This window comes from Cetorhinus maximus, chromosome 11 (assembly GCF_964194155.1).
Source record: "Cetorhinus maximus chromosome 11, sCetMax3.hap1.1, whole genome shotgun sequence".
Taxonomy (NCBI): Eukaryota; Metazoa; Chordata; class Chondrichthyes; order Lamniformes; family Cetorhinidae; genus Cetorhinus; species Cetorhinus maximus.
In genome coordinates this window covers 5,400,089-5,420,365 of record NC_135889.1, presented here as the reverse complement: position 1 = coordinate 5,420,365, position 20,277 = coordinate 5,400,089, and the positions used below count along the sequence as shown (strand labels likewise).

At 42.8% G+C, this 20,277-nt stretch overlaps 1 protein-coding gene and 1 pseudogene across 1 annotated transcript in view; one reads left to right on the top strand and one right to left on the bottom strand.

The window, feature by feature from the left end:
- Nucleotides 1-20,277, bottom strand: part of hdac4 (histone deacetylase 4) — a 458,769-nt gene that overhangs the window by 175,890 nt on the left and 262,602 nt on the right. The window contains exon 5 of the mRNA XM_078551420.1: nucleotides 18,715-18,865. Coding sequence (XP_078407546.1) covers nucleotides 18,715-18,865 — 151 coding nt within the window. The remainder of the gene's footprint in view (nucleotides 1-18,714; nucleotides 18,866-20,277) is intronic.
- On the top strand, nucleotides 9,819-10,361 carry LOC144686927 (RING-box protein 2 pseudogene; annotated as a pseudogene).

The following is a 20,277-nucleotide window of genomic DNA, read 5'->3' as shown; positions in this document are numbered from 1 at the left end:
TGACCTCATTCATGGAATGCATGACAAACCATAGGAACAGGCAGGTTGTCTGTCCTGTATGCGCAACTAAAACCTGCCTCTGGACGAGTGACTAAACAAGCTGCAGCAAGAAAATCCAACAAGCAGAACAGGACTGGCTATTGCTGGCTCATACAATGAACATCTGGATCCATATTCAACTTTGTGGGGAGTCACATTGCAACCAAGGCTCCAATAATTGACCACCTATACTCCTTTAGGTATGGATCAGGTAAAATTGCCGTAGCAGAGAGAAGAATGCACTGTGCCATATTATGGGTAAGCATAATGCGTCAGGACAATGGTGCATCAGCACAAAAATATTCAGAGTCTACACACCCAATTAAACAAAATACTCAAAACATTATATATTAAGACAGGGGTTCCCAAAATGTGGTTCCTGACCCCCAGTGGGTTCACGGGACATGCAACTGGGGTTCCGAGCTCAGAGGCAGAAATGGCGGCTTGAAGCGGAAACTGACATACAACAGCCCTGGGATTGGCTGCGAGGCCCCTTTATATTTGCGTGATTTTCTCTGGTGTTGGGTATAGCCTAATATAATGAGCTTCGAGGCTTAACTGCTGACAGCAGAGCCTGCAAAGTGGTATATGCTTTATTTTTTTCTTTATGTACCTGTATCCCTGATGTTTGCCCCCAACTTTCCCCATCTGGTCACCAACTGTCTCCCTCACCGCCTCCCCAAATTTTTACTCTGGGGTCGCATCAAGTGTGAAGCATTAAAATAGGTGGGGAAAAGTTTGGAAAGCACTGTGTAAGTAAAATCATGTCTGACAAATTTTGCCCAAGTGTCACATATTAGACTTGTTAGCAAAATTGAAACACATGATATTAAAGGAGTAATGGCAGCAGGATATGAAACAGGGCAAGATTCAGAAAGCAAAGGGTAGTGGTGAACAGCTGTTGATTGAATTAGAGGAAAGAAAATGGAGGTGTGCCCCAGCAATAGGTATTAGGATCACTGCTCTTTTTGATAAATATCAATAACCTGGAAATATAGTAAACAGTGCTTCAAGACACAGATTGGTGGAAGTCAGCAGACACATAGCAGATAAAATTTAATGCAGAAAAATGTGAAGTGATGCATCTCAAAAGGAAAATAAGAAGCAGCAATATAAATTAATTGGTTCAATTTTAAAGGTGATGCAGGAACAAAGGGAACTGGGAATTTATGTACACAATTTCTTTTTTTAAGATGGCTAGCCAAGCTGAGAAGGCTATGAAAGAATACTTATAGGATCCTTGCATTTATAAATCAAGGGATAGGAGTACAAAAGTAAAGAAGTTAAGGTAAACCTTTACATATCACTGATTATGTCTCAGCTGGAATATTGTGTCCACTTCAGGGCACCAGATGTTTAGAAGGATAGCAAGGCTTCAGAGAAGGTGCAGAGGTGATTTACTAGAATCATACCAGGGATGAATGACTTCAGTTAAGTGGATAGGCTGGAGAAGCTGGGATTGTTCTTCTCAGAGGAGTTTTGATGGTTCCTATTATTACTTAATCGCTCAACTACTTGGCTCCAGACCTCTTTACAATCTTGGTTCAAACATGGACAAAAGAGTTGAATTCCAGAGCTGAGGTGAGAGTGACTGCCCTTAACATCCTGGCAGCATTTGACCAATTATGGCATCAAGGAATCCTAGGAAAATTGAAGTCAATTGAAGTTCCCTGATGATTACACAGTGCTCAGTTTGATTTGCAACTTCTCAGAGAATACTGATAAGCGGTCACTGACTTGAAACGTTGACTCTGACCCAGATTTTCAGAGTCATGGAGACATCACACCTCATCTAATAAGTGCAGGGACCTGAGATCAAGGAGTACTGACCTCATTTCTGACAGATCCTTTTTCGTTGGTAGGGGAAAGGGGTTGGGATGCGATTCTCACATGAGGGGAATCCAAACCCAGTACAGACATTTGAACTCAATGCTGAGTTCAAACAGACCCCATTTTGTTGAAGCGAGGTCCTTAGCCCCCAGCATGTGACTTACTCTTTTTAAGAGTAGACATAAATGCTCAAAAAAGGTGGATAAGATCTTTGGAACTGTCAAGCTATCAAATTAGTTAAATCATCTGCCCTTTAAATTTGGTAAAGAACCAGCCTGCTGTGTCTCGGAGTTGAAAAAATTGGTGCTTTCAGTTTCAATAGCTGTTTGTTGACATAAACACAAGGGCTATCATTATAACATTACCACAGCTTGGATGCTTCTTCAACACACCCTTATCAAAGTGGGAGCCTGTATGGTCACTGTTTGATTGACAGCTCAAGAGGTTATTAAGGGATTAGCTGTCTTTGATGTAGAGTTATGAATGCAGATGTTTGTTTTTATAAAGCATTAAGTACTTGGAGGGATTTAAGTATTTTGAATGGGTCTTTATCAATTAAAAAAATATATAGTCAAGTCTGTAATAGGTACTTAGAACTTTATTTTATTTCACCTCAGCATGGGTCCTGAGGTCTGCCCATGGTGGATACAGTGTGAGTTGGCATGGGGGTGCAAGGGGAAAGGGTGGTGGGCATAGGTTGACATGTTGACACTAAGTTGGCATAAGGGCTAAAAGGAACCTTGGAGGTGAGTGGAGAGCATAGGCTGGCATGGGGGTATGAGGGACCATTGGTGGTGATAGGGGGCATGAGTTGGCATGAAGGGAAAAGGGGCCTTTGGGGCTGGGTGAGTACATGGGTTGGTATGTGTTGTCATGGATGGGGCACGAGGAATGAAGGGTGAGTTGCTAGAGTGCCTAATATTCAGCCACACAACAACCCAGATCACCAAGGCAGGCCTTTTAACCACCCTATCTTGGTATGCAACCTGTGGCTGCTGCAGAACTGTTTCCGGATGTGGTGGACCTGGCTCCAGCCTGCACACACATCCCTGGAATAAAGATGCTGTTATTCAAGGCACCATTTTCTGAGGCGGGTTTGGAGAGTTGGAAAATTTGTTGACTCTGTGTACCCCACTTGGAAGCGAAAATCCAGGCTCTGCTTTGCTCTTCATATATGCTACCTGACCTGCTCAGTATTTCCAAAAATTTTTTGTTTTTCTCCTCAGATAATGAGGCAGTCTGTGCCTACATGCAGGAAGCCCTGGACAACATTCAGGCTAGGGCTTATAAGTGGCAAGTAACATTTGTATGGCACAACTTCCAGGCAATGATCATCTCCAACAAGAGAGAATCTAACCATCTCCCGATGACATTCAATGGCATTACCACCATTGAATCTCCCATCTGTATCCTGGGGCTCATCACTGATCAGAAACTGAACTAGGCCACCCACATAAATACTGTGGCTATAAGAGCAGGTCAGAGACCGGGAATTCCGCAGCAAGTAACTTGCCTCCTGACTCCCCAAAGCCTGTCCACCAGCTACAAAGGCACAAGTCAGGAGCTTGATGGAATACTTGCCACTTGCCTGGATGAGAGCAGCTCCAACGACACTCAAGAAACTTGACACCATCCAAGACAAAACAACTCACTAGAATGGCACCCCATCACCACCTTAAAACATTCACTCCCTCCACCAGGGGTGAACCGTGGCAGCAGTGTGCACCATCAACTGCACTGTAACAACTCGCCAACCTTCCAAGCCCGCGACCACTACCATCTAGAAGAACAAGGGCAGCAGGTGCATGGGAACAAGGTCCCCTGCAAGTCATACGCCACCCTGATTTGGAAATATATTACCATTCTTTCAGTGTGGTTGGGTCAAAATCCTGGAGCTTTCTTCCTAACAGCAGTGTGTGTGTACCTACCCCACAAAGATTGCAGCGGTTTAAGGTGAGAGCTCACCACCACTTTCTCGAGAGCAATTAAGGGAAGGCAATAAATGCTGGCTTAGCCAGTGATGCCCACATTCTACAAACAAATAAAAAACCTTAGGTTTTTGGCTGTAGGGAGCCACCTAGGAATCCTAGTGGGGCAGACTGGGTGCCTATCCCAATCATCCCAAACAAGTCTTCAAAACAGGACCAAATTACATGTTTAAGAGGCCTAATACCTGGTTTACACCTGGGAGTTGTACTAAGAGACATCTGTGTGTCAGGTTGTAGGGTAATATTTAAAATCTGCATTTTTGTCAAGACACAGCCTCTTCACATAATGGCCTTCGAGGTTTCTGTAGCTGATACGGTGCCTCAGTTAAAACATTCCTGTAGTTGCACCTCCTATGCCTTGGGCATCCCAAATCTACGTCTTCTATTTCTTTTTCTCCTTCAGCATACCTTATTGCTGCATACATGCTGTTTGAAGTCCCCTGATGCTAATAGCCGCAAGTTTTCTTGTAGCTTTGCTAAGATGCAACCTCTTGCTTGCTGCTACAGCTATGTTAAAATGGGAATAATTGCTGCAATTTAGGAAAGCAATAATCAGGAAGAATATTTCTCTTTAATTGCTGCTTAGAAAACAGCTAATAGCTAGGTGTGTTGCGCAATTTTACTTCCAGAAGAAATTTAAGTTAAACATAAAAGTAAACTCTTACATTTGCTGACTCTTTCCTCACATTTTATATGCACTCCACGGATATCATTCTCAGGAAATCAGACCCCAAGCTTTTAACATAACTTAGTTATTTTTTGTGTTGGGAGATGAGAGAAAATGCCTCAAAGAAAAGTTTGGAGCTTTAACGCTGATCATATAAATACTCAAGCTAGTTTCAAGTGCCTCAACCACTTCCGATTCTCAAGGTTTGTTCTAAGTTTAGTCTACACTGGAAGGGAAAGATCAGCCCCCATGACTAACTTTGACACAACTGCACAAAACTAGGCAAACTGGTTTGCTATATTTAGATAAAAGGAAACATCTTGTTCAATTCTAAAATACTTTGTTAAAAGAGGAAATCTCCTACTGATAGAAACTATCTAAAGTTTCTATTCTAATTTTTTCAGCATTTCTATCTCCTGGCACATGCACAAACTGGGAAGTTTAGACTCTGGATGAAAGGGAACTGAAAAGTCTGAGTGATTTGCAAGAAGCACTCTTATCACATGATGACCTTCTTGAAGTTATTTTTTTATCTCGTACAGTAAATGAAAAATCATGTTGAACAGCTCATGCTATCAGTCTCCAACCCTGTTCATCTGTCACATTGTTCACTCATCCAGTCACTTATCCTCTCCTTCTGCTTGATGTATCTCTCTCTCCCTATTCCATTTCTAAACAGCTTAAACCTCTCCTGTATGCTCGTAGCTTTTCTTCAATGCTTATGCTCTCTATTCTTTCAGCGATAGGGAGCACCATGGTTGACACTATTCTGCATGTACCAGTGAACTGCTAAGATCTTTCCCTGATGCTAATAATGGCTGGGCACCCTCCCCTTCAATGCAACACCTATCCCACGGCAAAGTTAAGGAGGAGATGAAAGAGGTTAACAATGGAAGGAAAGCATGTTGCATGAGTAACTAAAGGGTCTTTAATGGATAGAGTACAAGAGGTAGGCAGGTAACATAGGAGATGCAAGGCACACAGAAACGGGTCCCAAAGTTGAAATAGTCACGACGATATCAATGGACCCTTTAAATTTCTAGAAGCTTATCAAGTAGATCCAGGTTGCCATCCTTTGGAAGCCTTGAGCGCAGATTTAGTGCTCACTTTATAAAGATTTCGAAGGCACCAGGAGGGAAACAAGTTACCATAATGGGGATACAGTAATAATTTTTCTCCAAATAACAGAGACATTGCAATAAGCCACTCAGTGCATCTTTATTTAGTTACAGGAGGCTAAGCTCCCCACTCCTGTGGGATATATGGCTGCGAAAGGAGAAGAAAACTTTGTCTTTCTGACAAGAAATCAAATTATCCCGCAACCATACAAATTCTGGCATTTCCTTTATAAAAGCCTTAGGAAAGCAGCATGCATCAGTAGATGGTTGGCACAGAATTCTGCCAGCGTTTTACATACCGAATTAGGATGGGTTTTGACATTAAAGTAAATAGGTAATTGGAATCATTAAAGCAGTAGCAAAAAGTATTTCAATAGCTCTCCTAACACAGTATTGGTCCCAAGTCACTTCAGAGTAGAAACAAATACACATCAGTAGTATAAGAGTTAGGGTATGATCAAAAGCAGTCAGAACAATTTTGAAGAGGCTTTTAAAAGCAGAGCGGAAAATTGTAAGGGAGTTTCAAGAGGGAGTTATGGAGAATAGAGCTAGGACAGTGGATCTTTACTGTCAGTGGTAGATTTGGGGTGGGGGGGTGGTCACACAGGAGACCATTTGGAGGAATGAATAGCAGAGTGGGATCTTGTGCCCTCCACCATGGTGTGTTTGATGGCAGGGGGGTATTGGGAGGGTGGCAGATCTGGACCCTACCAACTTCCCAACTCCACCCAATTAATACCCTCTGCTGGCAATAACCAGGGTGGGGGGGGCGAAGTAAAGACTCCCTCGTTCAAAGGCAATCAATGCTTCATCAAGGACCTTGCATTGGGAAGGCTACCCTCTCGCCCTTGCTGCCAACCCCAAACCACCCCCACTCCATGGCCTCCCTCTCCCACCATCACTCATCAGGGCCTGGGATCCAGCAATGACACAAGGCCACACGGGCAGAAGCCATTGTCTTCCCGGCAGTCTCTGATCGGCCAGCAGTTCTCGGTGAGTGGGACCTCCGCTCCAGGGTCCTTGATCCTGGGGGAAGGCCTGACTCTGATATGTTAAGTGCCTGAGTGGAACAAAATGCAGTAGGTGCTCCTTAAAAGAGGTAACCCAGGGCTCCTGCTGGCTCTCAAGCTAGCAGGCAAGACAGCTATCGCCTCTACAAGATTCTGCCCAGAGTCTAGGATGTGGAGTTGAAGGAGGTGCTGAGCTTAGGTGGGAGAAGGTTATGAAGGAATTTTTAAATGAAGATTTGGATTTTTAATTAAAAATCTTTTAGCGAATATAATCGGTTATCAAGGGGGATGAGCAAGCAGGACCTGGTGCAGGTCAGGATATAGTATAGAAGTTTGGATGAAGTTGAGTTTGTGTGGTGTGATGTATGCAAAATCAACAGTGAGAATACAGGAGAAATTTAACCATTGGAGCATAAAAAGGATTTCTAGAATTGTGGAAATGAGGCATGGCAGAGATTTGCTATGGCAAATGGAAACCAGCAAATTTATGGGATGAGATTTATGATTGGAAGCTTAGTTGTAGTTCCTCCTGGCTCCCCATCTGCAAGGCACAAGTCAGGAGTGTGATGGAATACTCCCCACTTACCTGGATGAGTGCAGCTCCAACAACACTCAAGAAGCTCAAATCCAGGACAAAGCAGCCCGCTTGATTGGCAGTCCATCCACAAACATTCACTCCCACCACCACCAATGCACAGTGGCAACAGTGTGCACCATCTACAAGGGAGGCGATGGTGTAGTGGTATTACCGCTGAACTAGTAATTGAGAGACCCAGGGTTATGCTCCGGAGACACGGGACCCAGGTTCGAACAGATCTAGCAATTCAAGACTGGGCATCCATGAGCCGATGTGGGCCATCAGCAGCAGCATTATTGTACTCAACCACAATCTGTAACCTCGTGGCCTGGCATAACCCCCACTCTACCATTACCATCAAGCCAGGGGATCAACCCTGGTTCAATGAAGAGTGCAGGAGGGCATGCCAGGAGCAGTGCCAGGCATACCTAAAAATGAGGTGTCAATCTGGCGAAGCTATAACACAGGACTACTTGCGTGCCAAACAGCATAAGCAGCAAGTGATAGACAGGGTAAAGTGATCCCACAACCAACGGATCAGATTTAAGCTCTGCAGTCCAGCCATATCCAGTTGTGATTGGTGATGGACAATTACACTACTCACTGGAGGAGGACACTCCATCCAGTATCCCCATCCTCAATGATGGGGGAGCCCAGCACATCAGTGCAAAAGATCACAGAATCGTTACGGTGCAGAAGGAGGCCATTCGGCCCATCATGATTGCACCGGCTCTCCAAATAAGCATCATGACTTAGTGAAAGCTGAAGCATTTGCTACAATCTTCAGCCAGAAGTGCCGAGCAGATGATCCATCTCGGCATCCTCTAGAGGCCCCCAGCATCACAGATGCCAGTCTTCAGCCAATTCAATTCACTCCACATGATATCAAGAAACGGCTGAAGGCACTGGATAGTGCAAAGGCTAAGGGCCCTGACAATATTCCGGCAATAGCACCAAATACCTATGCTCCAGAACTTGACGCATCCCTAGCTAAGCTGTTCCAGTACAGCTACAACACTGGCATCTACCCAGCTATGTGGAAGATCGTCCAGGTATGTCCTGTACACAAAAGACAGGACAAATCCAACCCGGCCAACTATCACCCCATCAGTCTGCTCTCGATCATCAGTAAAGTAATGGAAGACTTTCATTAAAAAGTCTATCAAGCGGCACTTGCTTAGCGATAACCTGCTCACTGACGCCCAAGTTTGGGTTCCGCCAGGGCCACTCAACTCTTGATCTCATTATAGCTTTGGTTCAAACATGGGCAAAAAAGAGCTGAACTCCCGAGGTGAGGTGAGAATGACTGCCCTTGACATCAAAGCCACATTTGACAGATTGTGGCATCAAGGAGCCCTAGCAAAATTGGAGTCAATGGGAATCAGGAGGAAAACTCTCTGCTGGTTGCACAAAGGAAGATAATTGTGGTTGTTGGAGGTCAGTCATCTCAGCTCCAGGACATCACTGCAGAAGTTCCTCAGGGTAGTGTCCTCGGCCCAACCATCTTCAGCTGCTTCATCAATGACCTTCCTTCCATCATAAGGTCAGAAGTGGGGATATTCGCACAATGTTCAGCTCCATTCACGACTCCTCAGATACTGAAGCAGTCCATGTCCAAGACCTCGCTTGGGCTGACAAGTGGCACGTAACATTCGCACCACACAAGTGCCAGACAATGACTGTCTACAACAAGAGAAAATCTAAGAGAGAATCTCAGCGAGAATCTAACCAATACCCCTTGACATTCAAAGGCAGTACCATCACTGAATCCCCCATTATCAACATCCTGGGGTTACCATTGACCAGAAACTGAAGTGGACTAGTCTTATAAATACTGTGGCTACAAGAGCAGGTCAGAGGCTAGGAATCCGGCAATGATTAACTCATCTCCTGACTCCCCAAAGCCTGTCCACCATCTACAAGGCACAAGTCAGGGGTGTGATGGAATACTCCCCACTTGCCTAGATGAGTGCAGCTCCCACAACACTCAAGAAGCTTGACACCATCCAGGACAAAGCAGCCCGCTTGATTGGCATCACATCCACAAACATCACCACCACCGACGCACAGTAGCAGGAGTATGTACCATCTATAGGATGTACTGCAGAAACTCACCAAGGCTCCTTAGGCAGCACCTTCCAAACCCACGACCACTACCATCCAGAGGACAAGGGCAGCAGATAGATGGGAACACCACTTGGAAGTTCCCCTCCAAGTCACTCACCATCCTGACTTGGTAACATATCGCTGTTCCTTCACAGTCACTGGGTCAAAATCCTGGAACGCCCTTCCTAACAGCACTGTAGGTGTACCGACACCACAGGGACTGCAGTAGTTCAAGAAGGCAGCTCACCACCACCTTCTCAAGGGCAATTAGGGATAAGCAATAAATGCTGGCCTAGCCAGCAACGCCCGCATCCGATGAACGAATTAAGAAAGGTCAACAGGAGAACAAGGCTATACTCTACCATGTAAAGTCTACGTGACAGTTTGAGAAGGTGATGGAATTAAAGTTAATGATATAGATAGCTTTAGCTCAATTCAAAGCAGGGAACACCAAAGCATCTAACTCAGTCTAAACCAAATCAAATGGCTTTGGTTGTAAAGCTCGAGGAGCTGGAAGATTCAGCTTCTGCTCACAATGTTGTGGGAGCTGGCGGTAGACCCAGAGACAAGATGTTCACCCTGAAGAAGTGGAATGCCATGGCCATGTGGAGCTGGGATGTGGAGTGTGATACCTGCGCCATCTGCAGGGTCCGCGTGATGGATGTCTGCCTTTGGTGTCAAGCGAAAATAAACAAGATGACTATATTGTGGTTTGGGGAGAATGCAACCACTCCTTCCACAACTGCTGCATGTCGCTGTGGGTAAAACAGAACAACCGCTGCCCACTTTGCCAGGACTGGGTAGTGCAGAGAATAGGCAAATGAAAATTGTGGGCATCCTTTCACTCCTGTCTTTATGGGTATTGTTGTGTTTCATTTGGTGGAATCTTGCTTGCTGTCTTTGTGAAGTGAGCACCATAAGAGTGGTCTCAGTCTTTCTGCACAAAGATGATCAACTTGTATTAAATTAAATGAATCATATACCATTGTTGGTTTGTATATATTTATTAAAAAGCTGGACAAAAGAAAAAAAACACTATGTTGAACAAGTAATCTCGACAGTACAGAGGTGTCTGTGGAATCAATTGATGGTTAGAGGTCAGAATACATGTGCAAGTTACAAAGAAGAGAGTCTTGGAGTGCTCTAGAGATGCCTGTGCAGGGGTGATGGGAGAAGCCACTGCTGAGAGTTATGTGAGCTACACTAGGAGTAGGACAGCTACGAGTAGAATGAAGCAAGGTCATTTCCGCAGGGGGACGATGATGCAGAAAACAATGAAGAAGGGTTTAAGGATTAATGTGATCAAACTTGCGAGACAGGTGATGGAAGACTGAAAAGGATAATGCATAATTGGATTTTGTCTGTTTGAAGGATAGGGAATATTGTAAGTCTTCAACAATTCCAGATAGTTCCTATTCTTCATTAAAGACCTCATGCCATACAATTTCCTATCAAAACTTCCTGGGCTGCAACAGTCACCTGTAGTCATTACTACAAAAGCTTGAAGCAGCCCATATATCAAGTCCTTTAGATCAGACTAAAGCAGACTTACTTGCATTCTTTCATTAAAGGAAGAATGTTTTGGACACACGAAGGCGAGATCAGAGAATACTTGCACCGAAAAAAAATCACAAAAGCAATAGTATAAAGAAACTCAACACTTTGACTCAAAGCAAGCACTGGAAGGGAACAGAAGAGTGCCAACAACATGGGTGACTGGAAACAACTCAAGTGTGACCAGAAGAGGGAGGATACAAATTACTATTTAAAAATTATTTTTAAAAAGATGTTTTTTTGTTTTCATTGAGGCGAGGATTATTGATGCTGCTGGATTAGAGTATTTTTCCACTTTGGTTGAAATGTTTATAACAAGCATTCCTGGGTTAGAGTGTCAAATTTAGCATTAGGCTGTTTTTGGTCTGCCACAAGAAATGCCTATTTTGTTTCCCACAGAACTATCATAGTAACCTCCAACCGAGATTGTTTAATTATAGGCAGTGTTGTGTTCTGGCTTCACATCAACTAGGAAGTGCATCATTAAAATTGCCAAACTCATTTCAAATGTCAGATCTTTACAGCCCAGGAGATGTGAACTTCCATCAGTTGTGAGCAGCAATAAAGCCTACTAGAAAGGAAACTAAATTCAGAATTCAAGAGAAAAATCATTTTTATAGTCTTGCTCAAATGCTTTGTTTGTACCTTACAGAATAGCTAAATATGAATTAGTTACCAACACAAAATGAGAGTCTTTCTGAATTCAACGGCCAGAATATCCAAAAAAACTGATACCTGATCTGCCATTCAGAATACCCTTGCAATTTTAAGCACATCCATCAGAGAATGTGTGTGTTATTTGTCTTTAACTAAAACTTTATTTTGCATACCCAAGATATATTCACTAAACAGCAGTCCCCATTCCAAGAGGTTGCTGTTACAAACACAGGAGTTAGCCTATTCTCCAATTTCAGAATGTAATTGCCTTCCATAAATCTATTCAAAGATCACCTTTTGTTGAAATTCAAGTTTTACAAGTAGAATACATATAAACTACAAGTCTTTAACAATGGCATTATCTGATTAAACCAAAGGAAAACATTGGTCATGTTATTTATTTGGCAAATAAATCACTCCTCAAAAAGAATTAAATCTGCTATATCTTGATTCACAAAAACTGAAAAGCCAAATTACTGAACACCAGAGGATTTTGCCATGAGTTTCTTCTGCTAGAAAACATGCTTACACTAACCAAAACTGAGGAAATACTAATAAGATAAAATTATATTTTACATTACTTTATTGTACTTATGGTCCTTGGCCGGACCCCCAAGTTGTTGGTAAGATCCAATTAGGGACCAATTAAGTTTTGTTTAAAACAAAGTTTGAGATTTAAGACATTTGCTCAGTGAATAAAGCCATGGGGTTCCACAGTTTTGAACAAATAAAAATAAACTTGATCATACAAGGTCAGAAAGATAAAACACTATACAATATCTATCTTATAGTCAGGTTTAATGAGGTACATGTCAATTAACAGGCAAACAGTGGTCGAACAAACCACCCTGCACAATAGATGGCAGGTGCGACCAAGACAAGAGTCCATGGATCTCTCAACAACCCACCCAGTAAGCACAGAGTCAATCTCTTTCTAGCCCTCTCTCTCTCTCTCTCTCTCTCTCTCTCACACACACACACACACACACACACACACACACACACACACACACGAGTGTTTCCAATCTTCACTTACAAAGATATCCCCTTGGAATTCTCTCCAAAAGTTGCTCCAACTCAGGCAGCATCAACAATTCCCCTCTTCGCAGCATTTCAGTCTGGGGTCCTGAGATTCCGTTCTCCTGGATTCCCGAGTATGTACTCAAGCACCAACTCACAAGCACAATTTCAGCTCCTCGGCCGCGCTGAGCAGAACACTACTGCTCCAAAGGAGTCCCCAACATTCGGCTGCCTTCTTCACTTAAAGTCTGCTCCCCACCGCCCTTTTCCTGTTTGGAGCTTATTTCTCTGCCCCTCTCTTTTTAACTGAACTGGGACCTTTTCCTGCCCCCTCTTTTGAGAACTCTTCCTGTCCCCTCTCCCATTCCCCTGCCTAGGGCTCTTCTCGATGATGCTCCATTCCCAGTCAACTGACCTGGGCTTTCACACCATTTTTTTTTCTCCTGGTACAGGCACACTGGGCCCAAAGAACGTAAAAAGGCCAAGCTGTGCATGTGCAGCACACCCCCCAATCCCCCCCAGGTTTGCACATGTGCAAAAGCTCCAAGGTCCATTGGCAGTCGAAGTTCCTGATCTCCATTCTCAACATTGAGGTAAGTTTGGTCTCATAACACCTATCACCTTGGGGGGGGGGGGGGGGGGCTTCACTACAGCGAAGGTTTATTTACAACGGCATTACAATTTCTTCGCAACAAGTACTTACCATAAACTTCTAAACAAATAACTTATTACATGCTATACAGATAAACTTTTCATTTTGTTGCACAACTACACATCTCGTACTCTAAAGTTACAAACATTTAACCAAAACAAAAGGCAGTACATGTAGGATTAGCAGGATTCAAACATCATAGAACAATCACAACACAGAGCTTGCGTTTTTTTTTCTTAGGCCCATTCTTTAACTCAAAGAATGTTTCATTTAAGATTTTTTTAATTCATTCATGGGATGTGGGCGTCGCTGGGCAGGCCAGCATTTATTGTCCATCCCTAATTGCCCTTGTTCAGAGAGATGAGACAACCACATGTAGGACGGCAGGTTTCCTTCCCTAAAGGGTATTAGTGAACCAGATGGTTTTTTTTACAACAATCAACAATGATTTCATCATTAGACTTTTACTTCCAAATTTTTATCGAATTCAAATTCCACCATCTGCCATGGCGGGATTCGAACCCAGGGCACTATCCTGGGTTTCTGGATTATTAGTCGAGCGACAATACCACTACGCCTCCCCTATCCAAGCCTAATTGTCACCATTTTCATTAGCTGTAGGCATAATTCCATCTTTAAGCTCATTTTCCTAAGTTGAACGTGGTAAATTCTCATTTTAAGACAATATGGTCAAAATTATTTCTTTGTGCACCAACAACTCATTTCTCCTCTGATCGGAATCTCTTTTAGCCATTTCGAGAATGGTATTGAGGTGCTTTTTATGTTCACACAAAAGGATTTGGTGTTTCTACTTGGTATGATCTTTTAACATTTTAAAGATCTTGTAGTTTCACCTGATCCCTTTCCAAATGGGTCTTCTTTAATTATTTTCGAGCAATGTCAACTGCTTCCTCGTTCTGGACTTTTATTTTTCTTTCCAATACTCTAAGCCTTTCATACAATTCACAATCCACAGCATCCCAATCCTCTCCGGATTTTAAATGGTCTTTTGCAATCGTCCACTTGACTAGATTCTGGCCTCTGAACTGTCTCTCAAAACTGGCAAGCACTTGTAATTCAGTAATAAAAACAGAAGATGCTGGAAAAACTCAGGAGGTCTGGCAGCAACTGTGGAAAGAGAAATAGAGCTAACAGTTCGAGTCCGTATGACTCTTCAGAGCACTGAAGGGGCATACGGACTCGAAACTTTAACTCTTTTCCTCTCTCCGCAATGCTGCCAGACCTCCTGAGTTTTTCTAGCACTTTCTGGTTTTATTTCAGATTTCCAGCATCTGTAGCATTTTGCTTTTAACTAGTAATTTGGTCTCTGCTGTCATTGCCCTTTCTGGGTCACTTTGTAGTCATAGTGCTTTCCGTTGAAAATTTTTACTTTTCAATTCTGTGGGCGCTTCTGTAATGTCCATTACTGAGGTGGATACATCAGCATTGTTACTCGAATCAGTTCTTTGCTCAACTGGATCACAATTGGGCAAGGAGTTATTGGGCATTAACTTCTGGCAGAGTGGCAATTGAGACGGATTGCCACTCCGCTCGTAATTACTTACCTTGAAACCCAGCCGCTCCTATCTCGCCCGACCTTCTGACTCAGGCCAGGTGAGATCACTTCAGCACAGCGGGTTCCTGAGGCCTACAGCTGAGGGCACCTCAGTCGAAGATAAGCAAGCCATGCCCCCTTTTTTATGGCACTAGCTGCCGTAAAGCAGGTGAGTTTAAAGGTCTAGCCACCGAGAAGCCAAGGAGAAGTTAAGTGGGCAGGATTGGGATATGGGGTCAGGTGGTCCGGGAACAGAACAGGGGGGGGTTTACAGTCGGACAGGGGCTGCAGTTGGGGAGGGCCGGGGCATTGGGGAAGGTCAGTGCAATAGTTATTCAGAAGCTAGAAGTGCTTTCAATTCTTCTAAATTTTTCTGGGTAACTATTGCTGTAAGACAATCGGAACCATTCAAAGTTTGCAATTTAAATTGCATTTTTGGTTGGGGCCCAGTGCAGGGCAATTGTCCATCAGAAGTTAGAACTTCCTGGGCAACTGCCATGCAATCCTTACCTGAGAACATCTGGGCTGAGGGCGGAAGGGTTCTCCAGTGCATCTTTGGGGTACCTGCCCCCCTAACCCGCCCCAAGATACACTACCCTGGAGCTATAGGCCTTTATTCACAGGAATAATTTCAGGATTGTGATACCACTTCCCAAGTTGTGGAAAAACCATACTGCCCATTATATCATTGCCCAGAATAAAGTCTACATTTGTAATAGGTAATTTTCAAACAACTCCAACCACACAAAGCCCCTTCATCAGAGCACAATTTGAATTTACTTTATGCAATGGGTAAGGCACAACCTTCCCATCAACATCCTGTATTAATACATTCTGATGCAGCAAACTTTCTGAAGATCGATCCAAATCCTTTGCTTACAACAAGCTCTGAGCCAAATCAGTATTTCTCAGGATAACAATTTTTCTAGGCTCTTTCTTGAACAAAAATAGAGTGGCTTCCCAATCCAATATAAATCCCTCGTAATCATTTTAGTACTATATATTCCTACTCTAAAAACATTAATAGCAATGGGGTTCTCACATGCTTCACTTTCTGGTGCAGCTTTCTCTGTGGAAATTCCTGTCACTTGAAACAGTGCCACTGGTTTAACATCCGTTCCCTGTAATGGTATTGTCTTCTCTGAAGACTCCTTAAGCTTTCCTATTATTGCCACTGGCTTACCAGTCAGCTTCCAACAATGGGCTTTAAGATGCCCTTTCTTATGGCAATAAAAGCATACCAGTTTATCTGCATCCCTTTTATCCTCTACAGTATCATTTTCCTTGACTGGAACAACTTCTGCCTTCTCCATAAAGCTAGATTGTTTCTCCAGCTTCCCTGTGGGTTCAGAAATGGAGATCTACTGCCCCCCAGCTGCCTACGTGATATATCATACCACTGCTTCCCATACTTTAGAAACCTTATGGTCTTCCAGGTGTGACCTATTTGCTGTTGGGGTGCTGTTTTGAAATGCTTCCAGTATCATTAGCTCTCTCACATTCTCAAAATTTTGTTCTAACTTCAGTAATCGAAACCATCGATTGCACAACACTTTTTTCTCCCTAGCAAATTCTACAAACGTTTCATTTGGTCTTTTCTTTACAGTCCTAAATTTCAACTGACATGTTTCAGGGACAAACTCGTGAGTATTAAGTACTGCAGTTTTAGCTACCTCATAATCTGAAGATTGTTCTTCCGAAAGGCTGGAATACACATCCATAGCCTTCCCAACAAAAACACTTTGCAAAATGAGAGTCCATGTTTCCTTTGGTCACTTCAGCTTTGTAGCCACCTTTTCAAACGAGATAAAATATCTTCCAACTCCGTCTTCAGCGAATGTAGGCTATAGGTGAAGACTCTTTGTTATATCAAAGCTCAGAATGGAACTCAATTCCTCATCCAAACCACTAGACTCTTTCACCCTGTAACCTAAGCTGTTCTCTAGCCAGTTCATGATGTCTGATTTCCATCTCTCTTTGAAACTCGAGCTCAAGTTTTTACATTTCTATTTCTTTTGCATTTTATTTTTCTTTCTCCACCCCCACCTTGCTAACTTCTCTCTCGAGTTGAAGTTTGAGATTTTGCATTTCCATTTCTTTTTCCCCAATGAGCTTTTACATTTCTTTTTCAAGTTCAAGTTTCTGCTTTCTCGATCTCTTTCTGTCTCGAACTGCTTCATCTGCAACTGAATTCTAGTTAAAGCAACTGAATTGCCATCTGGATTAACTTTCTCTTCTTCAAATCCCAAATGTTGTGCTATTACCTCAATTATTTCTGCTTTCTTAGTCCCTGCTCTTAGCTCTAACTCTTCTGCTAATGCAATTAACGTATCCTTGGTTAATTGTTGCAAATCTCCCAGGAATAAATCGTCCCTCTCCAGAAAAGTCGTGGCAATCAACAAAGTTGATTCTGCTTTTCAATCAGTATAGAAAAATTCACCGTGGAAATCTCATCAACCTTATCGGCAAGTACCGGCACTCGTATTTGTCTGTGGATTCCAAATCCCGCAAGAGCCCCCAATTTATATTATGATCCTTGGCCAGACCCTGTTGGCAAGATCCAGTTAGGGACCAGTAACGTTTTGTTTAGACAAATTTGAGATTTAAGATATTTACTCAGTGAATAAAGCCACAAGATTCCTCGGGATTTGAACAAAAAATAATGAATTTTACTATGCAAGGTCAGAAAGATAAAACAATTTACAATATCCATCTTATACTCTAACATTCAGGGTTAATATGAGGTATATGTAAATTAACAGGCAAGCGGTGGTCAAACACACCACACTGCATAATAAATGGCAAATGCGACCCATGTGTTTCTGAACAACCTGCCCAGAAGTCACTAAGCACTGTGAGTCAGCCTCACTGAAACTCTGTCTGTCTCTCTCATGAGGGATGCCAATCTTCACCCTCAAAGATGTCGCCTTGGAATTCTCTCCAAAAGTCACTTCAACTCAGATAGCGTCAACGACAGCCCGCCTTGCAGGGTTTCAATCTCGTTTACAGAGATTCCGTTCCCCTGGATTCCCAAGTATGCATCCAAACACCAACTCACAAGCACATTTTCAGCTCTTCGGTCACGCTGAGCAGAACACTGCTGCTCCAAAGAGGTACCTTTGCTCCAACGCCCTGCAGCACAGTGTCACCAACATTTGGCTGCCTTCTTTACTTAACGTCTGCTCCCTGCAGCCCTTCTCCAGTTTCTCTGCTCCTCTCTTTTTAAGTGAACCAAGACCTTTTTCTGTCCCCTCTCTGGGAGAGTTCTTTTGGAACCTCTCCCTGTCCTCTCTCCCCTTTGAGACCTCTCCCTGTCCCCTGCCTGGGACTCTTCTTCTCGATGGCGCTCTGCTTCCAGTTACCCGATCGGGTCTTCGCGCTGTTTTCCTTCTGGCACAGGTGTGCTGGGCCCAAAGACGGTAAAAATGCCGATCTCTGCACGTGCAGCCCACCAACTTTCTACGCATGCACAAAAGCTGAGGTCTGTTGGGAGTTGAAGTTCCCGATCTCCACTCTCAACACTAATGTAAGTTTGGTTTTCGTAACTACTGAGTAGATTGTAATAAGGATGGTATTTATAAAATACTCTGATAAAACTACTAATCTAGTTTATCAACATCATCAATGCTACATCCACAGCATCAATTCACTGGTGGGGTAAAGGGCAAGACAACTGCAAAGAACACAATGCGCTGCAGCATACATATATCTGAACCAGAAATAACAAATTAACTTCCAATAACGTTCCAGATAATTAATCAAATCTAAATATTTTACAGACAGGATTTTAAGCTTGCAACTCTAACTATATTGGAATCAATGAAGCTCTTTTTACTGTATAGTTTGCTAGTCATTACTATCAGTGTTTAGCTGATGTCTAACATTTGTCCTACAGGTTAATTACAGGATAAATGATTTATAAGGACACTGGCATCTCTTACTTTCTTTTCCTTTCTCTTTATTCTTTAGCAGCAGTAGTTTTTGTTCTCTGTGTTGTTTCTCCATCTCCTGTTCCTGACGATGCTGCTCCAGTTTACGCTGCTGTTCCAAAATTTCTTGTTGGTGCTTCAATGCAAGCAAGTCCTGTTGGTGCTTAAAAAACACAAAAGGGAGAGTAAGCAGCTGTCTACACATCAATTATGTAATAACTGAATCCTTCCTGCATTCCCAACGCAAAGCTTTGTACCAAGTCCACTGCAACTGTAAAATATATGACAGCTTTTACTTTCCAGTTAACATACTGAAATGAGCAACCTGCTTCAGGCAGGCATCCCTTTGTAATATGCAAATCGGGGTCCTCTGATGTACAATGCACACTCTGCCTATTTGTACCAACATTGAGCAGCGCTGAGTATGTCAGTAGAGAATAATGACCATTCACAGACGTGAACAGTCATTTCTGCTCTTGCCAATTTTTGGTTCAGTAATACAGTTGACAACGGACTGTACCAGGGCGCTCCAGCAGACATCAATGAGCTATATGGAAAACAAAGTCTATGGATAAGGACCCTTGCTTTTTCACACGGGCAACCTGTCAGGTTGGTTGCCTCCGTCCTGCTATGAAATCGTTAATAGAGAGAATCCCATAGATATGGTAACAAAAGCAACAGTGGAGGGATGGGGTGGTTAGGACTTTGAATTGGCTTGGGTGATCCAAGCAGCTATGCGCCAGCTCTTAGCTCAGTATAAAGTAAACTTGTTTAAAAAGTAGTTCATTTTCTGTTCTCAGAATGTATGCAATGCTAGCAAAGCCATTCTTGCTGCTCAATCCTAGTGTCAAGAAAACAAGAAATTGTAATATTTTTCTTCTGTTAATAACCCTGTCACATTCCTTATGTACTGCAGGCTGTTGGGGGTGTAAATATGGCAGTTGGAATGGGGGGGGGGGGGTAAATATGGTAATTAGAATAACAGCCAGAATGACTACAAGAGTCAAAAACCAACAGTAAGATGTGGTTTTGATATGTTAATGAACCAAGAGGAACTTCAGTCAGAGTTTTACATAAAACAATAACAGTAGTAGTCTGAGAAGAAAGCATTTCTGAAGAGACTGGTTGAGACAATAGAGATATCAAAGGGAAGGAATGCATTTAAGGAAAATTCTGAAGTCTATGTGAGGGGGTAGCTGTTTAGATTTCCCAGAAGACAGCAGGATAGCTGGTCAGAACTCCCAGAAGACAGTGTGAACAAGGCAGACCTGAAGAACCAGTTGCTGTCAGCCTCAGAGGATACTCCAAGAATAAAAAGGCACTGTATGGTAAAAATTACTGGAATTCTATAGATTTTGAAATCTACAAGGATTGTTGCTGAACAGAAAAGGGGTGGGTTAGATCTGAGCATAATTAAGTTAATATTTTGTTTTAAAGTAATGTTTACTGTGTGAAGCCACTCTTGTGTTTAAGTGTAATTGCGTTTTTTTCCTCTATTTTCTTTTAATAAACATTTATTATAAGATCATCACAAGTAGTCAGGGACATCATTTTCTGATTTCAGAACCTTTCATA